Genomic DNA, 19,324 nt, shown 5'->3' with positions numbered 1-19,324 from the left:
GCTCATTTTCTGTGTTGCAGAAGCTTAGACTTCAGGAAACCAGCCCACTTGCTTGAAACCTCACACCCAGGGCAGAGGGTGGCAGGGATGACAGACATTTGGCCAGAGGAAGTGGGGAAGGGAGGGACCGCTGAGCTTGTTTTTGGTCATGTTGATTGGAATTCACCTGACAGAGGGATAAACTCCTGTGACCCCAAGACTGTGATCTCCAGGAAGGAGCACTCCGGCCATGAGTCAGCCCCAGGTGGTGGAGACTAGTCACACTCACCCAGCTCTGGGTGTCATCACCGTGAGCTCCTGACCCCAGCACCAGCAGACCATTGGGGTGCCCACTCACTCCTCAGAGGGAAGGGAGCAGGGAGGAACAGGGTCTGAAAGCTGACGCCGGCCCCTGCGAGCAGCAGGGACAGACAACATGCTATGTTCTTGATGAAACAGCTGCTGCTGACCGTTGCCACTGGACACCTGAAAGCTGGCAATGGGGTGGGAACCTTTTATTTGAAGCAAGTGAATTATAGCATTGCCCCAATCCCCCCCAGCCCCGGCATCCTGCCACCAGAAGCCCCTCCCCCCGCCTGCTCCACCACCTCCTGCCTCTTATCCGCTATCCCCAGCACACTACCTCGCAGCTCTATCCCCAGCGCACAGCAGGGGGCAGCAGAAGCTTGGCTCCCAGGTGCCACTCCACAGGGCAGGCCCTCAAACCTCTACCACCCAGTTTGCCCTGAAAGGCAGTGCCCCTGGGGTGTGCAACTGTGGCCTGGAGGGGTGCCAGAGCCCCCAAGATGCTCTCCAGCCCGGCTCTACTCCTGGAACCTGCCCAGATGACTCGAGTGCTTGCAGGGTCCCTGGCCTGGCCAGCTCTGGGTCCTGGACAAAGGATCCAGCACAGCTCAGGGTCCTCATCGCAAAGGAGGGGCTAAGCCTGGGGGCAGGGTGGGTGTCTGAGGCGGGGCAGCTACAGGAAGGAAAAGCAGGAAGGCTTTGTCTGGGTAGTCTGCCCGCCATGGTGACAGGGTCAGAGAAGAACGCTCCAGTGAGAAAAGAGCCAGCACTGGAAGGGAAGACGTCTGGGTTTGCTAGGGTTGTTGTTGTTGTTATTGCTTTGGGCAAAGGGGCTTTGCCACCATTCCCATCCTTATCAGCCGCAGGGTGGGCACACCAGGGTTGAGCAGAGGAGGACGGTGGTAACGGAGGACAGGCAGGTAATGGAGGCGGGCCGGGTTCCTTTCGGCAGGGCCAGATCTGCATGTGTGCACAGGGAAACGGGTGTGGACAGGTATGTGTGCGTGTGTCTGAGGGCGTGGGCCAGATCCCACATGTGCATGCAGGAGGAGGGGAGGGCGGGTGAGTGTACCCGTCGAAGGATGTCGTGTGGCTGCAATGTGGGGCATGAGCAGGTTGAACAGACCCCTGGAGCACCAACAGGAGAGACCAGAGAGTCAGAAGGATCAGCCCAAGACCCTCCCTCCCAGCACCCCTCCCGCTCCCCAGGCCAGAGCTTGTGGAAGGCAGCAGATCCAGGGGGGCCTGCAGATGGGGTGTGGGATCCACAGGTGTCCACAGATGGGAGGGTCCCAGTAACTGGCTTGCCAGGTGCATACACAAGTCCTCATGCTAATTACCTTCATGATCGGCTCCCGGGGCCAGTCCATGTGGTGCCCATGCTCACCAGGAGTGTGTGTGCATGAGGTTAGCTACATGTGCCTTCACACAGACAGGCACCCACGCTGCTCACACAGAGGCTCCCCCTCAGCCTCCAATCCAGAGGCCTCGGCACCCCGCTAGGCACTAAGATCCACCACCACGTGTCGGTACACAAGCGTCTGTCCCTTGAAGCTGGGGGCCAGGAGCAGCTGGGCGTCCCCAGCGAGCATGTAGCAGAAGGCTCGAGGGGCCTGCACAGCCAGCTCCTGGAACCGTACAAACTTCTGCCGCCCCTCATCCCACTGGTAAATCTGGGTGAAGGAGAAGTCGCTGCCCAGCGCCAGGTAGCGGCGGCCACCCACAAGGAAGGGCTGCAGGGCCATGGAGCCGCGGGAGGGCAGGGCCTGCACCTCCGAGAAGCGGGTGCCCTCCCAGCGCAGGATCTTGGAGTCCCCGATGTAGCGGCTGAGGCACAGGTAGCTGTCCCGCCCGGCGCGGAAGTGTTTCACAGCCTGGGCATCAGGCACCTGCGTCACCTCACCCTGGGCCACAAACTGCTTCTGGGTGCGACTCCACTGATAGATGACCGGCGCCTGGGAGCTACTGGACACGATCAGCCGGGGCTTGCCCTCGCCATCCACAAACTCCAGGTCGGTGTCACGGTGCCACGGGTGCAGGGCCTGGTGGGAGTAGAAGCCATTCTGGTGCCAGCGGTAGAGGCTGGTGGCACCCGCCTTGGAGCTGTCAGCCACGGCAAAGTACCAGTCACCGTCGATGCGAAAGGCCTCCAGGTCGTTGGGCTTGCGCACACGCTGCGGGTCGATGTCCTGCAGCTTGGTGAAGCGCGTGGTGTTGGGGTCCCAGTGGTAAATGTAAGAACCACCAAACAGCTGGGCCACCACCACGTACAGCTGGCTGTCCACCACCATGGGCTTGCAGTGCACGGCCGAGGGGGCTGCCGGGACACAGGGAAGCAGCGTCAGGCAACACAGCGTCGTGCCCATGCCCAGCCTCAGGAAAGAGGGCCAGTCCCCACCGACCCTGGGCCACGGCCACGTCCCTCCACCACAGGAGTCCCTCCCCCTGAAGTTCCTCTAATCGCTTCACAGCTCACACAGTTAGTGTCAGCATCACCCTCCATCCACCCTTGAACCCCGGGTTCAAATATACTAACACGGAGCACAAAATAGGTGTTCCTAGATATTCATTGTATCACTTATTGAATTTATATTGTGTACAGTCACTGTGCTAAGTGTGAACACATTGCCCCAATTAGTCACTCTGAAATGCACCCTATTATTTTGCCATTTCACACAGAAAGAAACTGAGGCTCACTGTTTGACTTGTCCAAAGCCACACACTGGCAAGTGGCCAGGCTGGGGAAGGAGGGGGAGTTTGAACTCACCCATAGCTCAAGAACATTCTCCCAAGAACTCCCACTTTTGAAAGGCTTTTATGTATGAGCACAGATGTACTTGTGCTCAATCAGACTGATTCGACCCCTTCCCAGGCACCCAAAGCATATGGGCCACACTCCCCACCTGTCCTGGTGTCTCAAGTCATCGCTTTCACGAACTCTCCTTCCCCCCATCACTCCACCTCTCCCCAAGGGAAGCGCATGCTCAGCCTCAGGCTCTGGCAGTTACTGAGTCCCTCTTGCAGCCTTCGCCTGCTCACCCAGCTCCTGGTAATTGCCCAGCTCCTGACCAACCACTCCTGAGCCACTGCAGCTCAGACTCTCCAAACACCTCAAGCACCTCAAACTCCAGCTGGCCAAAACTGAGTTCCAGAGCTACCCTTAAACCTGCTCCTCCCCCTCCTTCTGTGTACTTAATGTCAATTTGTGGCTTCACCTAGTCACCCCAACCAGAAACCTGGGAGCCATCCCCAACACTTCCTTGTTCCTCATTCACCCATTGTTCCTGATCAATTCCCAAGTTCTGTCAACACTCCTTTCTGCTTTCTAGTACAATTTGTGTAAGATTAGTGTTATTTATTCCTTAAGTGTTTGCTAGGATTCACCAGGGAAACCATTTTGATCTTATGTTGGGTGGAGGTGGTGTTGTTTTTTTATAATGAGTGCAAGTTTTGTCATAGATATAGGGCAATTTAAATTTTCTGTTTCCTCTTGTGTCAGTTCAGTCCTCTTTTCTAAATATAACTGAGACACTGCTGCTGCCTCAGTCCAGGCTCCAGCTGATCCCTCTACTGGTCTGCCCACATGTTTTGTCCCATACCTAGCCACTCTCCACAAGGCTCACAGAGAGTTGTCTAAAATATAGACTGGATTGGCTCACACACTTTCTCAAAGCTTGTCAATGACCTTGTCCTCATCTCTCTCAGGACTGCCACTGTCCACCTTGAACCTTATGCTGCAGTCATATAAGCTGCTTCTATCAGCCTGCACTCACACAATAAGCTGTTGCACACCTTGACTTTGTTCATGCTGTTCCCTCTACCAGAACATCCTTCCCACATTTTTTCTCCTAGTTAAGTCTCCCTCCGCATTCTAGACTCAGCTTAAGCTCAGCATCTCCTCCTTTTTAGTTCACTGGCACTACCCACTTACTTAAGCCAGAAACCTGGGCATCACCTCTGACTCCTCCCTCTCCCTTATCCTTCAAAACTCAGTGTAGGCATCCCCTCTACCAGGAAGCTTTCCTTGATTGCCCAGGGTAAGCCTCTCCGTTGTGTTCCCAATGCAACATGTTCATATCTTCCTCTTACACTGACATATTATATGGATATTATGTGTGTGTGTATCAGCCTCCCTCCAAAGATTAGAACATTCTTATGAGCCGAGGCCATGTCTCATGTACCCCTCTCCCTATAGGAACTCAATGGAGAAGAACAATGGAGCCTCCCACCCTCACCTCCACTCTCCCTAGCCGGGGCCAGCACAGCCAGGCTGGGCACAGGTACCTGGGATTCTATCATAGTCTCGAAGCTGCCGTTCAACATAGTCCCACTTGAGGACAGTGCAAGCGCTGGCACCTGGCTGGGCCAGAGCCACGTAGAGGTCGCTGGAGTAAAAGAAGGGCTCAGCTGACACCGCTGGGAAGGACAGGGTCTGGTACAGCACGAAATCTGCAGGGATTGGGGTGGGGAAGAGTGAGAGTTTGTTGGGTGATAAGGATTGCATACTGAGCAAGGCAGGGTGGTGGGGGTTCAGGTGATGCCTGTGGAGCTCCCTTGGGGAGGTGCAGCCTGAGGCCAGAGGCAGGGGCACCTCCTACCTGTGGTGATGCAGTCGAACTCCCGCAGTGGCAAATCCTGCACTTTGTGCTCTTGGAAGCGGGGCGGGCTGGCGCAATAGATGGGGGCCACCGTGGTGTTGGTGTGTGCCAGCCACTCCACCAGCCACTTCACCTTGCAATCGCAGTTGAGCGAGTTGCCCCGCAGGTCCCTGATCATGAGGGTGATGGAGGGGACAAAGAGAGGACAGGCTCTCAGCTGCTCAGCCCACCCCCCAAAACCAAGCCCTCCAGCTTCTCAAGCCTTTATGATCTTCCCAATGCTGGCTCCCACACCACTCCCTCCCGGGACGTGCCCCTCTGTGGCACTGTCGAAAAAGCTAGGACTCAGGCCTTACAAGTCACTCAGGATGTCCAGGGGCCGGAAGATGTCTCTAGGCAGTGTCTGCAGGTTATTGTTGGCCAGTGAGCTGCAAGAGAGACCCATGGGTCACCTGAAGATGGTGACTGAGGCCAAAGGCCACAAGAGAGAGAAATGGGTGTGTGTGTGGGGGAGAGACTGTGGTCCGATGAATGAATGTATGTATGTGTGGGATGTACTCACAGGTGTGTTAAAGACTTGAGTCCTCGGAAAGTAAACTTGGATAATGCCCAGATGTCGTTGTTCTCAATGAAGCTGGAGGAAATGAGAACAGTATCAGCCATCACTCAGGATCCCCGGTTCCCACCCACTACCACCACCTATTTCCCTACACCGTGCCTAGATCCCCGCCCATGGCCCTCAGACAGGCTTCTAATGCGGTGGCCTGAAGCCTGTGGTGACAAGGCATCCAGGCAGGACCATTCAGGCAGGGGGATGGATGAAGTGACCTCTGCTCTGCTCGGTCCTGCAGTCAGAGGATTCAAGGGCTCTCAATGCCCCCAGCCTTCCTCATTCAACCTCGTCTCTGAGCCCACCCAAGCCCTTCCCGTCCTCCCTTTGACTCTCCATTTCCCCTTCCTTCCCACACACAGGTACTGCAGGTGCGACAGTCCTGTGAAGGCGTTGTCTCCGATCAGCGTAAACTTGTTGGAATTGAGTAACCTGGAGAGACAAAGGCAGAGTTAGAGCTTCCAAAGGTGTGCCTGCTGCCTCACCCCTGGGCTTCCTCAAGGCCTGGCTGCCCTGCCTCCCACCCTGGGACCCCAGCGGAGAACCCCAGAGCAGCCTAGGCAGCAAGACCAGGCAGGAGCTATTCTGGTCCCAGAAACTCCCAGGGTCCCTGAAGGCTCTCAGGGTAAAAATGGCCAGGGCAGATCTTTCCTGGCAAGCTGGGTCTACCCCACGGCATCTCTGCTCTGTGTCCCACTCCCACCCAGGCTCTGTCCAGTCCCTCTAGGGCTGATGGTGAGAAGGAGGTGGGGCAACTCTAGTGTACTCTCTCATGTGACCAGGACTTCAAATGTAAACAACCCTTTTAGAATTCCAGGCTCTATCGTCTTCCCTCAGTTCGGTTCCCAGCTCTTTCTTCAAACCCTAGGGGCACCTGTCTCTAAGATGACCCTTCTCCCCTGCAGTGTCCACCCTCTGGCACCCACCCAATTTATTGCACCCAGTTCCTTTGGGTCTCTAGAGGAGGCAAGTCCATTCCTAACTGGGCCCTAAATACCCACATCTTGGCTTTTGCAAGCAATCCCTTCCCTCCTCCCCAACCACTGCTCCTCCCCCCTTCCTGACCCCAGGCAGTTCCACCTCTTGTGGCATATCCATAAGGGCAAACGTAGGGATGCCTGCATCTTAATTTCCAGAATCTGTCTGTTCCCTTCCACTGCCCCTCCCCAAGCCACCCCCACCTCCCACAAGGCCCTGTCCATACAGGAACTGCAGCAGCGGCAGGTGGGAAAATGCTCCGTCCTGGATCTCTGAGAAGGCAGCGTTCACCAGCGTCCTGCAGGGGACACCTGCGTCAGTCCTCCACCTGAGGCCGTCTTCCCCTTCTCACTGCCTGCCTTCTTCATTACCTCCCCTATTCCTCCCTGAGCACCAACGGCCCAGGCTTAGCTCCCCTCAGCCAAAAGAAGCTTCCATTAGCCACACTTCCATGATCATCCAAACACCCACAGTGTGCTGGGTGCTCTTGAACCATGGGGCCCTCAAATGGGAATAGGGATTAGCATCCTGCTCCCAAGGACCACGCAGCCAATCTGGTCCAGGAGGCCACTGCTGCAAGTGACAGTCTGACTGGCTGGGTGCAGAGTGGCTGGCGAGAGCAGTGACAGGCACCTGCCCGGTGCCAGGGTGCAGTGTGGGTGTATCTCACTCCCACCCCTCCCCGGCTGCTCCCTTCCCTCCCCCCACTAGAAGCCTTTCTGCCCTTGATGTGACATCACAGGCAAGGGCCCACATGCTGGGGTAAGCAACCCCCCTCCCTCCAAGTCCAGAGGCCTGCGCACAGTAGGTCTCATTGATGCTGCTGGTGGTGATGATTCATTCTTGGCCACGAAGTCCTGTTTTCCCCAGCCATGGCTACTGAGCCTGCGTGACTGCAGAAGTCCCTGCCTGGCTATCTTGAGTCTCCGGTCCTGAGGTTCCCCTGGAGTCCTCCTGGTCCCCACAATCCTCAGAGGGGGTATGGGGGTCTCCCCATCCACTCCCAGAGTGGTCCTTGCCGTCCTCCCCCTCTTGGCTCACCACCCCCTGGGCCAGGGCTGGGCACTCACAGAGAGATGACCTCGGCCGGCAGGTTCCTGGGCACTGCCTTAGAGTCCACGCAGAAGGCCGTGTCCCTGGTGCAAGAGCAGCTGGGTGGACAGGGGGGCGTTTTGGGGGGCCTCTTGGCACTGACTTGCAGGATCAGGCAGAATCCAAGCGCGGACAGAGCCAGCAGCCTGAGCCCGGAGCCCCGCCTGATGCGCAGCCCCGCCATGCTGCCTGCAAGCTCTGCCTCCGGCCACCGGCTGCTCTGACCCGGCTGCTCTGCCCCGCCGCTCTCTGCCACCCTGCGGGCTGGCACCACCTGGCCACCGGCAGCCCCTGCTGCAGCGAGGGGCCGGGCTGCCGCTGCGGTGAGCGGACTCCCTCAGCCCTGCTCGCTCCCGAGAGTCAACTCGGATTGATACGCGCGCAGAGCGGGCGCTGGGGTGGCCGCGGACTGCGGCGGCGGCGGCGGCGGCGGGGGCGCGCAGGGCGGAGGGGGAGTCCCGGCTGGGAGTAGCCAGAGAAGGGAGTGGTTGCGGCCCTGGCTGCTTTGTGCTGCATAGCCTACTGGCTCTCTCTGGGCCATCTGCTTGTGTCCGGTACCCAGAGCGTCAGTGCGCCAGGGCATGCGTGCAGGGTGTCCGTGTACATCCTAGGACGGCATGACTGTGCGTGTGCGCACACCTGTCTCCGCAGGCACGTGCGCAGTTCCCCTGTGAGCATTTCCGCATAGGGAACCCTGTGCCTCTGTGTCGCCGGTGCACGCCTGGACCCTCCGTGGCACATCCTCTCAGCAGGTTCACGGGCATGTCATAGGTGGCAGGCGTGGGCTGTGTTCACGGGCGTTTCCACCGCTCCTGCACAGAATGTCCCTTTGTGTCTGTGTGAGCTGAAGGGGAATGTCGTCACTGGGGCTGGCGTGGGAATGTGTGGAATTCTGGAACATTTCTCACTACACAGCCACAGCCTGTTGGAGCTGGGAGACTCTTGGAAGTTTTCCAGTCCAGAGCTTTGTTTAGCAAATGAGGAAACTGAGGCCCAAACCAGGAGGAAAGCAGCCAAGCTTGCTATCACACCTACTGTGTGTTGTGTTCGCTACTTACTGAATCCTCTCCACCTTTCAAGATAGATGCTGTGAATCCCCTTTTACAGATAAAGGAAGCGAGGCGCATAGTACCAGAAAAAGAAAGGGACAGGGCAGGGCTTTAACCCGTTCTGCCCAGCGCGGAGTTCACAGCCACCTTCCATTCCAGGTGTGGTCCAGGCGGCCCAGGGGCCCCTGAGAACCTGTCAGGGGCTGTTTGAGGCCAAAACAATCTTCCTATTAATGTTAAGACATCATTTGCCCTTTTCACTTTCATGCCTTCCCCAAGTGCCCTGGAGTTTTCCAAAGATACTGATGTATCTTCTACTAAGCCAGAAATGAAAGAAATTTGTAAAAATGTAAAACAATGACACTCCTCTCTCTTTCTCTCTCTCTCTCTCTCTTTATATATATATATATATATATATATATATATATATATATATAATACATAATATACATATATATTGCTGTATAAAATAGTAAATTTCATTTAAAATTGATGTTATTTATGTTATAACATATAATGGATTTATTATTGCTATTTTAATTTAATTCATTAATAAATATTTTAAATGTCTCAGTAAATATCAATATGGTAAATATCCATACATATAACCCACATACACCAAATGCTCTTTGGGGTCCTCAATCCTTTTGAGGAGTGTTAAAGGATCCTGAAACCAAAAAAATTGAGAACTGCTGCTCTATACCGTGTCACCTCTCAGGGGTGTGTGTATGTGGTGATGATGGGGGTGACTGTCCCAAGAACTCCCAGGTATAGGACAAGGGCAGCCTGGAAGTCAGGTGGCTGGGCTCCCAGTCTGCTCTTTCCACATCAAATCACTGGGTTTAAGATGCTTCCCTGGCCTCTGCCAGCAGGGAATTGTCTGGTCTGAGCTTAAGTCCATGCCAGGGATGCCCCTGCCCTTTGATGCCCACTTGCCACTGCTTGTCCAGCTGCCCATGCTGCCCTCCCCATGCCAGCTCGTGGGAAGACAAGCAATGGGGGTGGGGAGGATGGCTGGGGCAGCTGGGCAACCACCCCTGCTTGTCCCTGGCACGGCTCTGCCCAGGACACAAAGAGCAGAGTGAATCCTGTTCTGCCCCTGCAGCTGAGCGGCTGGAAGGAGGGAAAAGGGAGACACACACAGAAAGAGTGGCTGCCATGGGGCTCTCCACGCTCACCGTCCTCAGAGGCTTTAACCCAGAGACACACAGAAAGGGAGAGGCTGGGTCCTACTCTGGTGAGAAGAGTTCCCTGGGAGGTAAAGATAATCGTGACGATTGGATTTTCCCATCACGATGTCATTGTATTCTCACACCAGCCTGGAGAGGGGACAGGACAGGCGCACTAGTCCCATCTCAGGGACGAACACCCTGAAGTCTAGAAAGGCAGAACGTCTCATTCAGGGTCTGAGAGCTGGTCAGTGAGGCACTGAGACCTTCACATACCGAAGGAATGAACTATTGACCTCTTGCCAGGCACCCCCTCATGTTTGGTGACGACAGTCTTATCATTGACTGTTGGCTGCATGCATGCTCCTTGCTTGCCCTGCAGCAGGTACAAGGAAGCTTCAGGAACACTGGATCTCAGGGCTGGTCACATGGCTGGCAGCCAGGCTGGGAAGATAAAGGCACCCACTTAGCTGATGAGAACATCAGTGCGCAGCTGGTGAAAACAACAGTGCGTGCTAAGTGGCAAGTGAATGTGCAGCGGGGAGGCTGGGAGGTTTCGGAGGAGGAACGAGGCACCGTGGGCTGGGGCGGTGAGGTCACAGAGTGGGTGCCATTGCTTCTTGCTTGGCCTTTTAGGGTGGGTGGTATTGAGAGTTGGAGAGGCATGGAGGGTGAGCCTTCCAGGAGGGAGAAACAGCCTAAGAAAGGCCAATAGAGGAGAAGGCCACAGCAGAGGGCTGGGGTGGGGGGCGAGGGAACAGCTATGCCCAGCTAAAGGCCCCTCCCTCCTTCCTTCTCCAAGACCTCCATCAAGTTGGTGCCAGCATCCGAACTTGCCTCATGAAACTGGAGGGCATCTTTCCTTACCAACCTCCAAACAGGCAAAAATAAATAACCAGAAGAGAGAAACAAGGAGGAAAAATCTGTAAAGCTTATGAGAACTACAGCCTGAAGGCAGCCTGCAGGGGAGACCGAGGCCCCACGAGCAGAGGCTTCTCTCCAAGAAGGAGCCCTGGTTCCCTGATCCAGTGATAACAGCAAGCCCTACACACAGCACCTGCTCAGAACAAGCCCCCAAACTGGGCTCGGCAGCCCCCAGAGATGCGCAGTTATCCTTGGCTCTCCCGCTGGCCCGCTGCCCACCTGGCATCAGCCCAGCATGTATGAGTCGGCCCATCAATCCCAGTGTTGCCAGGACAACTGGGGATGGGAGTAGGGGCCCTGGGGGTGGGCAGGGGTGGGTACTGCAGGCAGCTGTCTCCCGCATCTGGCACCTGCACACAGCTGAGGCCTCACACAGTCGAGAGGATCCTCCCTCCTCCCCTCAAACCCCTCTTTCTTGCCTCCTAGGACATTTGCTGCTAGAGACTTAGGCAAATATTTAAAGGAATAGTTGGGGGATGAGGAGGGTGGTGGGAGCAAACATTTCCTTCCTTCTCTCTTCCTCCTACCCCAGCTTCTCAGGGGCTCTCAGCTCAGATGCCAGGCTGTTGTGCAACCTGGAGGCTAAAGGCCGCCAAGGGGGAGTGGAGGCCCTTGTGGGGACAAGGAACCTGCCAGGCTGGAGAGTTGGGAGTCTGCTCATGATCAAAGAGCAGGGCCAAGTGTGAGGAAGCCCCCAGGCAAAGGTCAGAAATTGGGGTGAACTGTTGGAGTTACATTACAAGGAAGATAAGGGAGTGAGACCCAGAGAGGAGCAAGGTGTGGGCTCAGACTTACACACTCATGAAAGTTTAGAGGCGAAGGTTCCTTAGGGCGCTCCTGGCCCAGCCAGCAGAGGGCAACCTGAGAGAAAGGATGCCAATGTCAGGTCTGATCAAAGAATTGAATCAATGCCCCCTCCCCCGGGAACTGACCTTTGGGCCACTTCACAATGGACATTCCACGTGCTTAAACCATTGTCGCTCCCCTCCGGACTTTCCCAGGACCCAGACCTGCACAGAGAATTCTCACCCCAGAAAAAGCCCGCCTAGAGTCCTTTAAAAACCTCTGACTCCCAGTCTTTGGGGGCTGGCGCCATTTTGGGGCTCAGCCCATCTGGTATCCCGATGACCTAATAAATTCATAATTCTTTACCCCTTTCCGCCTTGTGCGTTCCTCCTTTGGCGACCCTAACAGCCGCCATTAGTAGACGTGGTTTAGCACAATGAAGCAATGGAGATGGCTTTGGGGAAAGAATAGGAAACAAGAGATAAAGAAAGATAGAAGAGGAAGGTCCACAAAGTGAATCCCATCTGAGTGAGAAATGTTCTCAGGGCAGATTTAGGATCAGAAGATATAAAAAGAGTGCAGGGAGGCAGGGTGATGGCTGCACCAAGCAAGTGGGCTGATGCAAGGATGAGGAGATCGGGAGTCCATCAGTCACCGCACCCAGCCCCGTACACGCCTGTCTGGGCGTAAGAAGGCAGTGTCAGGCCTGGAATCTGCTATCAAAAGCCTTCAGCTGCATCTATGAAAATGGCTCGCCATCCACTTGACACAGAAGACCCCACTAAATCATGCAAATCAAAAGGTTCAAATCTTCATGGTCACTTCTTTTTTAATCCTCACCTGAAGATATGTTTTTTTTAAAAAATATATTTTATTGGGGAGAACCAAGATGGCGGCATAGGTTAACGCCGGAGTTTGCTGCTTTGAACAACTACTTCAAAAGTGAAACCAAAAAACGGAAGGGACATCACCCAGAACCACAGGAACGCTGGCTGAGTGGAAGTCCTACAACTAGGAGGAAAGAGAAACGCATACGGACACTCAGAGGAGGCGCAGTGCTGAAGTCAAATTCTGAGGGGCGGAGTGCGCGGAGCGGGCGCGGTTGTTGTTTTCAATTGGGAGGGAGTCGCAGACTCTGAGCACCAGATCCGGGCGAGTCTTTAGGGACCCAGACTCAAACGGGAGAAGCAGGACTGTCTGGCTTCGGTCAGAGCGAGTGCAGCTTTCTCTCCGAGCTTTGCAGCGGGTGCTGGGACTCAGAGAGGCAGAGCCCCTTGGGACAGGACTGAGAGCCACCATAACTGCTCTCTCCGGCCCACCCTGTTGATCCTGTGCGACCCGCCCCGCCCAAGCCCTGCACAGAGGCATTTGCCGGATAGCCTCAGGCAAAGGCTAGATTAGCACCTCCCTAGAGGACAGAAGTTCTCTCACTGCTGACACAGCTGATTCTCATAGCCACTTGGCCTGGAGGTCAAACCCTCCCTGGAATTAGCTACAACAATCAAGATTTATCTATAAGACTGTGAACAAAGACCACTAGGGGGTGCACCAAGGAAGCATAACAAAATGCGGAGACAAAGAAACAGGACAAAATTGTCAATGGAAGAAATAGAGTTCAGAACCACACTTTTAAGGTCTCTCAAGAACTGTTTAGAAGCTGCCGATAAACTTAATGAGATCTACACGAAAACTAATAAGACCCTCGATCTTATATTGGGGAACCAACTAGAAATTAAGCACACACAGACTGAAATAACGAATATTATACAGACGCCCGACAGCAGACGAGAGGAGCGCAAGAATCAAGTCAATGATTTGAAATGCGAGGAAGCAAAAAACATCCAACCGGAAAAGCAAAATGAAAAAAGAATCCAAAAATGCGAGGATAGTGTAAGGAGCCTCTGGGACAGCTTCAAGCGTACCAACATCAGAATTATAGGGGTGCCAGAAGATGAGAGAGAGCAAGATATTGAAAACCTATTTGAAGAAATAATGACAGAAAACTTCCCCCACCTGGTGAAAGAAATGGACTTACAGGTCCAAGAAGCGCGGAGAACCCCAAACAAAAGGAATCCAAAGAGGACCACACCAAGACACATCATAATTAAAATGCCAAGAGCAAAAGATAAAGAGAGAATCTTAAAAACAGCAAGAGAAAGAAACTCAGTTACCTACAAGGGAATACCCATACGACTGTCAGCTGATTTCTCAACAGAAACTTTGCAGGCCAGAAGGGAGTGGCAAGAAATATTCAAAGTGATGAATGCCAAGAACCTACAACCAAGATTACTTTATCCAGCAAAGCTATCATTCAGAATTGAAGGTCAGATAAAGAGCTTCACAGATAAGGAAAAGCTAAAGGAGTTCATCACCACCAAACCAGGATTATATGAAATGCTGAAAGGTATCCTTTAAGAAGAGGAAGAGGAAGAAAAAGGTAAAGATACAAATTATGAACAACAAATATGCATCTATCAACAAGTGAATCTAAGAATCAAGTGAATAAATAATCTGATGAAAAGAATGAACTGTTGATTATAATAGAATCAGGGACATAGAAAGGGAATGGACTGACTATTCTTGGGGGGGAAAGGGGTGTGGGAGATGTGGGAAGAGACTGGACAAAAATCGTGCACCTATGGATGAGGACAGTGGGTGGGGAGTGAGGGCGGAGGGTGGGGCGGGAACTGGGAGGAGGGGAGTTATGGGGGGGGGGGGAAAGGAACAAATGTAATAATCTGAACAATAAAGATTTAATTAAAAAAAAAATATATATATATTTTATTGATTTTTTACAGAGAGGAAGGAAGAGAGATAGAGAGTTAGAAACATCGATGAGAGAGAAACATCGATCAGCTGCCTCCTGCACATCCCCCACTGGGGATGTGCCCGCAACCCAGGTACATGCCCCTGACCGGAATCGAACCTGGGACCTTTCAGTCCACAGGCTGACGCTCTATCCACTGAGCCAAACCGGTTTCGGCTGAAGATATGTTTTCATTGATTCTAGCTAGAGAGGAAGGGAGAGGGGGGAAGGGGGTCAGAGGAAGAGAAAGAGAGAGAGAAAGATTGATCCATTATACATGCCCCGACCGGGATCAAACCTGAGGCCTAGGTATGTGCTCTGACTGGGAATCGAACCCGCAGCCTTTTTGGGGTACGGGATGACACTCCCACCAACTGCGCCACCCGGCCAGGGATTCATGTTCACTTTTAAAATGCTCGTGAAACTACTCCCGCCACCAAGAAGGGTATGAATATCCCAAAAGCCATCAAGTGTCTGAAGGATGTCACTTGACAGAAGCAGTGTGTGCCATTCCGTGGTTACGATGTTGGAGTAGGTAGGTGTGCCCAATCCAAACAGTGGGGCTGGACACAGGGTCGGTGGCCCAAAAAGAGCCCTGAATTTTTATTGCACAAGCTTAAAAATGAAGAGAGTAATGTTGAACTGCAGGGTTTAGAAGTAGATTCTCTGGTCATTGAGCACATCCAGGTGAACAAAGCCTCCAAGAGAGGGTGCAGCCCTCACAGAGCTCCTGGGCTGAAGAGCCCCTGGGCAAGCTCCCCTGCCACAGTGAGATGACCTTACTGAAAAAGAGCAGCTGTCCGTGAACTGGAAGAAGAGGTTGCATAGAATTAAAAAAAAAAAAAGACATCCTGGAAGAAATTGAAAAAACAAAAATATATGACCCAGGAATAAATTTAGCATAAAAAAATGCAATTAAAATAAAAGCAGGGTGCAGGGGGGAGAGTCTTCAGCTTACAAACTAACCCATAGCAAAGAATGAAAATCCTCACGTTAGTACATAAGCATTTGTCACCAGAGGAGACAGAGTACTCAGAATTCGGAAAAGAATGGCTAGAGGGCAAGTCTGAAGTTAGATACAGAAGTGTGGGTGACCGGGAGGCAGGTAGAGTATTTCCCGTGAAAATCTGACGCTCTGAGAGAATTTATGAGCCATTCGTGAGCCCGCACACCGATGCCTTCAGCGGTTTCCCCTCTGGGCCCACAGGCACTATCTCCTCGTGGAGCTCATCCCTGCTTGGGGGAAATTCTGTTGGGGAATGTGATGGACTCCCCATTGCAGCAGACTCTTGGCTTCCTGAGAGGCTCAGCCTGGCAGGAGAACAGTGGAAGCCACAGGACTACAAGGGCAGGTGCCAGCAAGAAAGGCAGGCACGCCAGGAAGACACCCATCGTGAGAGGCACAGATTGCCCAAGGGCAAGTTTGCTCAGCTCACCCAGCTTTGCTCTTGCTGGGCCAAGAGGACTCATGTGCCAGGGCCAAGGGCCCTTGGGCGCTCTTGCAGCTGGCTTATCAGGGCCTTGGTTCTGGAGGGCCAGGAACAAACAGGCTTCAAAGCCAAGGACTTGGCTGGCGGAGGAGGGCCGGTCCTTCACCTCTGTCCCCTCTCCCTACCGGCACATATAAGACCCTAGTCCCATTTGGGAGTTGAGGAGAGGAAGGTTCCTGCAGCAAGATGGACCTGGGCAGCAAAGAGGTCTTGATGGAGAGCCCGCCGGTGAGTGTGATCATGTGTGTGTGCACGTGTGGGTGCATGTATGTGGTGGGCCCTGCCGCCTCCAACCGTTTCCCTCATCAAATTCATGTGCTCAGTCAGGCTAGAACTGTGCTCAGTTAGGGCAGGGACGTCAACCACTAAAGACAGAGTCCCTGGGGGAGATAGGCATGGCAACCAGCGATTCCAATATAAGGTTAGTGGAAAGAACTGAAGAGGATGATGAGTAGGGAGACATCACTTGAGGCTCCACAGAGAAAATGGCATTGGAGCTGGCTCCAGAATAAGTAGGAGCTCCCAGGTGTAGAAGGAGGAAGGCACTGCAGGAAGAAGGGTGGTATTTATAAAGGCACCAAGATGTGGGAGAACATGGATTATTTGGGGAATGGAGAGGGACTGGGCATGGCTGGGGTGCCAGGGGTCTGGAGGAAACAGCAGGAGATATGACTGGTGAAAAAGCTCTCCTGGGTCTCTCCAAGGGAAACCTCACTTTTTTTTTTTTTTTTTTTGAAACCTCACTTCTAACCATCTATGAGTTTATTGGAATCCAGGGCACCTCTTCCAGGAAGTCTTCTCTGATCTCCTCATCCCTCCTCTCCACATTCATAGCATTGGTGGCCCAGCCCTGGAAGGGTGTGGGAAGGTGTTCAACCTGTGCAGGGAGGAGAGGGGGCATCCTCATGACTTCACGCCTGTCTCCTCCCTGCCCTACCACATCAGGACTACTCCGCAGCCCCCCAGGGCCGGTTCCGCATCCCCTGCTGCCCTGTTCACCTCAAACGCCTTCTCATCGTGGTCGTGGTGGTGGTCCTTGTCGTCGTGGTGATTGTAGGGGCCCTGCTCATGGGTCTTCACATGAGCCAGAAACATACTGAGATGGTGAGCAGGCCTAGGATGGGGTGGGCAGCCAGTAAAGGACATGTCTGAGAGGTGGGATGGGGATGGGGTGGGGGTGGGGGGGGCAGGATGGGCAGATAGCAAACTGCCCAAGAGGGATGACAGGAGAAGGCAAGGGACACCTCCTGGAAGAACAGAGGCAGGAACAGGGTGGCAAACCTGGCCGGGGCTTTTCCACCAGGCCCCTGCCCCTGCCCCTGCCCCTGCCCCATGGTGGGAGGCCTGGTCCCTCCAGCACCTGGTTCCACTCGCCTCTCTGAGCTGCCAGGGAAGAAGGAAGTAGTCGGAGTGCAGAGGACTGAGGATGGGCGTGAGGACCAAAGAGACAAGTGGGGAAAGAGGAATGCCAGGCAGCACTCTGCCCTCCCCCAGGTCCTGGAGATGAGCATTGCGGGGCCAGAAGCCCAGCAACGCCTGGCCCTGAGTGAGCGCGCTGGCACCACTGCCACCTTCTCCATTGGCTCCACTGGCATCGTAGTGTATGACTACCAGCGGGTGAGTACGCCTGGACCTCTTGACCTTGGGCCTGGAGGACCAATGACAAGATTCTCTAGACCCATCCAGCTGTGACACTTCAAACAAACCCATCTCTCCTCACCCCCCAGCCCTTTTGCCTCCCCTGGGTATGCCGGCACCCCAGCTTTCAGTATGGCTCCTGCCTGTGCCCAACCTAGAGGGAGAGGACCCAGGATAAGGGTTAGAGAGTGAGCAAGGCAGGGCCTCCCTGAATGAACTCGGTTCCTGTGCCCAGCTCCTGATTGCCTACAAGCCAGCCCCGGGAACCTACTGCTACATCATGACGATGGCTCCAGAGAGCATCCCCAGCCTCGAGACCCTCACTAGGAAGCTCCAGAGCCTCCAGGTGGGTGCAAGGGTGAGGGTGGGTTGCCTCCCACCCGGGACTGCTGGGAGGAACGCCTGAGGTGCTGCCTATTTGTCACCTGTAAAGCACGACTCCTGGGAGGCTGCCAGGTGAGTGCCCCTCTCTAGACTCACCTGCCTCACACCTTCCCTACCTCTTCCCCATTGCTGCCACACCACCCACCACCAAGCTGCTGAACCCACATACCACCTGGGGGCTTCTGACTCCAGCACAGCCCCCTCTTTACTGGTCAGAGAGACTGCCTGGCACACCTGACGTCCTACATTAAGGGCCTCGAGTGAGACAGCAACTCAGTCCCCACGCTCGGCTCCAAATCAGGTGCTCTTTCCAGGTCAAGCCTGCAGTGCCTCACTCTGAGCTGGGCCAGCCGGAGGGTCATGACCCTGGCTCGGAGTCCTCCAGGAACCTGGACTTCCTCGGCCCCACCCTGAGCACCCTGTGTGGCGAGGTGCCCCTCTACTACATCTAGGCCCCTCAGGTGAGCAGGTGTGACCACCAGAGCACGGGAGCACCAGTGCCAAAGGAAGGCTTGGGCCACCTTGCCTGGTCAGCGGACCTGGCACAGGGGGATCCATTGAGGCCCGTCACTTAGGGAGATCAGGGGAGGGGAGGTCTACAGACATTCTCAGCCCCCCCCCCCCATCCCTCTCCCTCACATAATAAACAGTGTTTCTTTGCTTCGCAGAGCCTGCGGACCCCCAAAAGGGACAGGAGAGATCCGTGAGCAAAGGGTCTTTGGCAAACAGGCAGGAAGCTGCTCCTGCTACACGATAGGGACTGCCCTGGAGTAAGGAGCTGTAGGGAGAGGTGGCTACTAGGGGCCAGGGCACCTATCACACAAAAATAAAGCAGCCTGATTGAAAAATAGATGGTGTCCCTCCTCTCTAGTCCCACAGCCCTGGTCCTGCTCTTGGTGGGGGCGGGCTAGGGGGAGGGGAGGGCCTTGGGGAGCAAAGGGGGGCTTTCCCGGTCCTCATCCCAGGATGATGGGGAAGAGGGGCGCGGGGAGCGATCCACGGGCTTTAGGCGCCCTCCAGTGGTGCCTCCCCAGGGAGGGCGAGAGAGAACTCTAGGGACAGGGACCGCGATGGGAGAGAGCGAGGATCCGAGGAGGGACCGAGGGGCGCGGGCGGAGAAGCCAGGGCAGAGACCGGGGGACAGAGCGAGGAAGAGGCGGCGCGAGCGACCTGACAACGTGTCCCGCACCGTGAGCAGCTCCGGTAGGGCGCGCACGGGAGAGGCGCCGCTAGAGGGCAGCTGGCGGGGGCGGCCGCCGCCGGCACCCTGGACCCGCACCCCGCCCCGGCCGGCGCCCCGGCCCCCCAAGCCCCTTCCCCGCGCGGGCCCGCAGTTCCCTTCCCCGCCCCGGCTGGCGCGGGGCCCGGGCCGGCCGGCGGTTCGCGATCCCAGTCCCAAGGGGGCCGGACTCCGGCCGAAAACCCGCCCCCCAGCGAGCTCATTTCCCTAAAGGCGGGGCGGGGGTGCCGGAGGGAGGGAGGGAGAGAAGGAAGGAGAAAAAGAAGGGAAGGGAA

General features: G+C 55.0%; 2 protein-coding genes across 2 annotated transcripts; one reads left to right on the top strand and one right to left on the bottom strand.

The window, feature by feature from the left end:
• Positions 1-477: 477 nt before the first annotated feature.
• Positions 478-8,139, bottom strand: LGI3 (leucine rich repeat LGI family member 3). Its single transcript, XM_059696028.1, has 8 exons — positions 7,542-8,139; positions 6,698-6,769; positions 5,854-5,925; positions 5,446-5,517; positions 5,240-5,311; positions 4,884-5,053; positions 4,570-4,734; positions 478-2,602 (listed from the first exon to the last, which is right to left on the bottom strand). The coding sequence occupies exons 1-8, from the start codon at positions 7,745-7,747 to the stop codon at positions 1,785-1,787; spliced, it is 1,647 nt and encodes a 548-aa protein (XP_059552011.1). The 5' UTR covers positions 7,748-8,139; the 3' UTR covers positions 478-1,784.
• Positions 8,140-15,830: 7,691 nt separating this feature from the next.
• On the top strand, positions 15,831-18,672 carry SFTPC (surfactant protein C). Its single transcript, XM_059696027.1, has 6 exons — positions 15,831-16,015; positions 16,733-16,891; positions 17,282-17,404; positions 17,661-17,771; positions 18,124-18,270; positions 18,478-18,672. Exons 1-5 carry the CDS (start codon positions 15,974-15,976, stop codon positions 18,259-18,261), a joined length of 573 nt encoding a protein of 190 aa, XP_059552010.1. The 5' UTR covers positions 15,831-15,973; the 3' UTR covers positions 18,262-18,270; positions 18,478-18,672.
• Positions 18,673-19,324: the final 652 nt, after the last annotated feature.

Source organism: Myotis daubentonii, chromosome 5 (assembly GCF_963259705.1).
Source record: "Myotis daubentonii chromosome 5, mMyoDau2.1, whole genome shotgun sequence".
Lineage (NCBI taxonomy): Eukaryota > Metazoa > Chordata > Mammalia > Chiroptera > Vespertilionidae > Myotis > Myotis daubentonii.
This window is presented reverse-complemented; position numbering and strand designations above follow the sequence as displayed.

What these genes read in the sequence shown, in the direction of transcription:
- LGI3 (XM_059696028.1), bottom strand. Translation starts at nt 7,747, where the DNA reads ATGGCGGGGCTGCGCATCAGGCGGGGCTCCGGGCTCAGGCTGCTGGCT. An exon ending in CTGCCGCTGCTGCAGTTCCT is followed by an intron (nt 5,926 to 6,697) that starts GTATGGACAGGG and finishes TTGTCTCTCCAG; the next exon opens with GTTACTCAATTCCAACAAGT. An exon ending in GTTCGACTGCATCACCACAG is followed by an intron (nt 4,735 to 4,883) that starts GTAGGAGGTGCC and finishes CAATCCCTGCAG; the next exon opens with ATTTCGTGCTGTACCAGACC.
- SFTPC (XM_059696027.1), top strand. Translation starts at nt 15,974, where the DNA reads ATGGACCTGGGCAGCAAAGAGGTCTTGATGGAGAGCCCGCCG. An exon ending in TAGTGTATGACTACCAGCGG is followed by an intron (nt 17,405 to 17,660) that starts GTGAGTACGCCT and finishes TCCTGTGCCCAG; the next exon opens with CTCCTGATTGCCTACAAGCC. An exon ending in GGAAGCTCCAGAGCCTCCAG is followed by an intron (nt 17,772 to 18,123) that starts GTGGGTGCAAGG and finishes TGCTCTTTCCAG; the next exon opens with GTCAAGCCTGCAGTGCCTCA.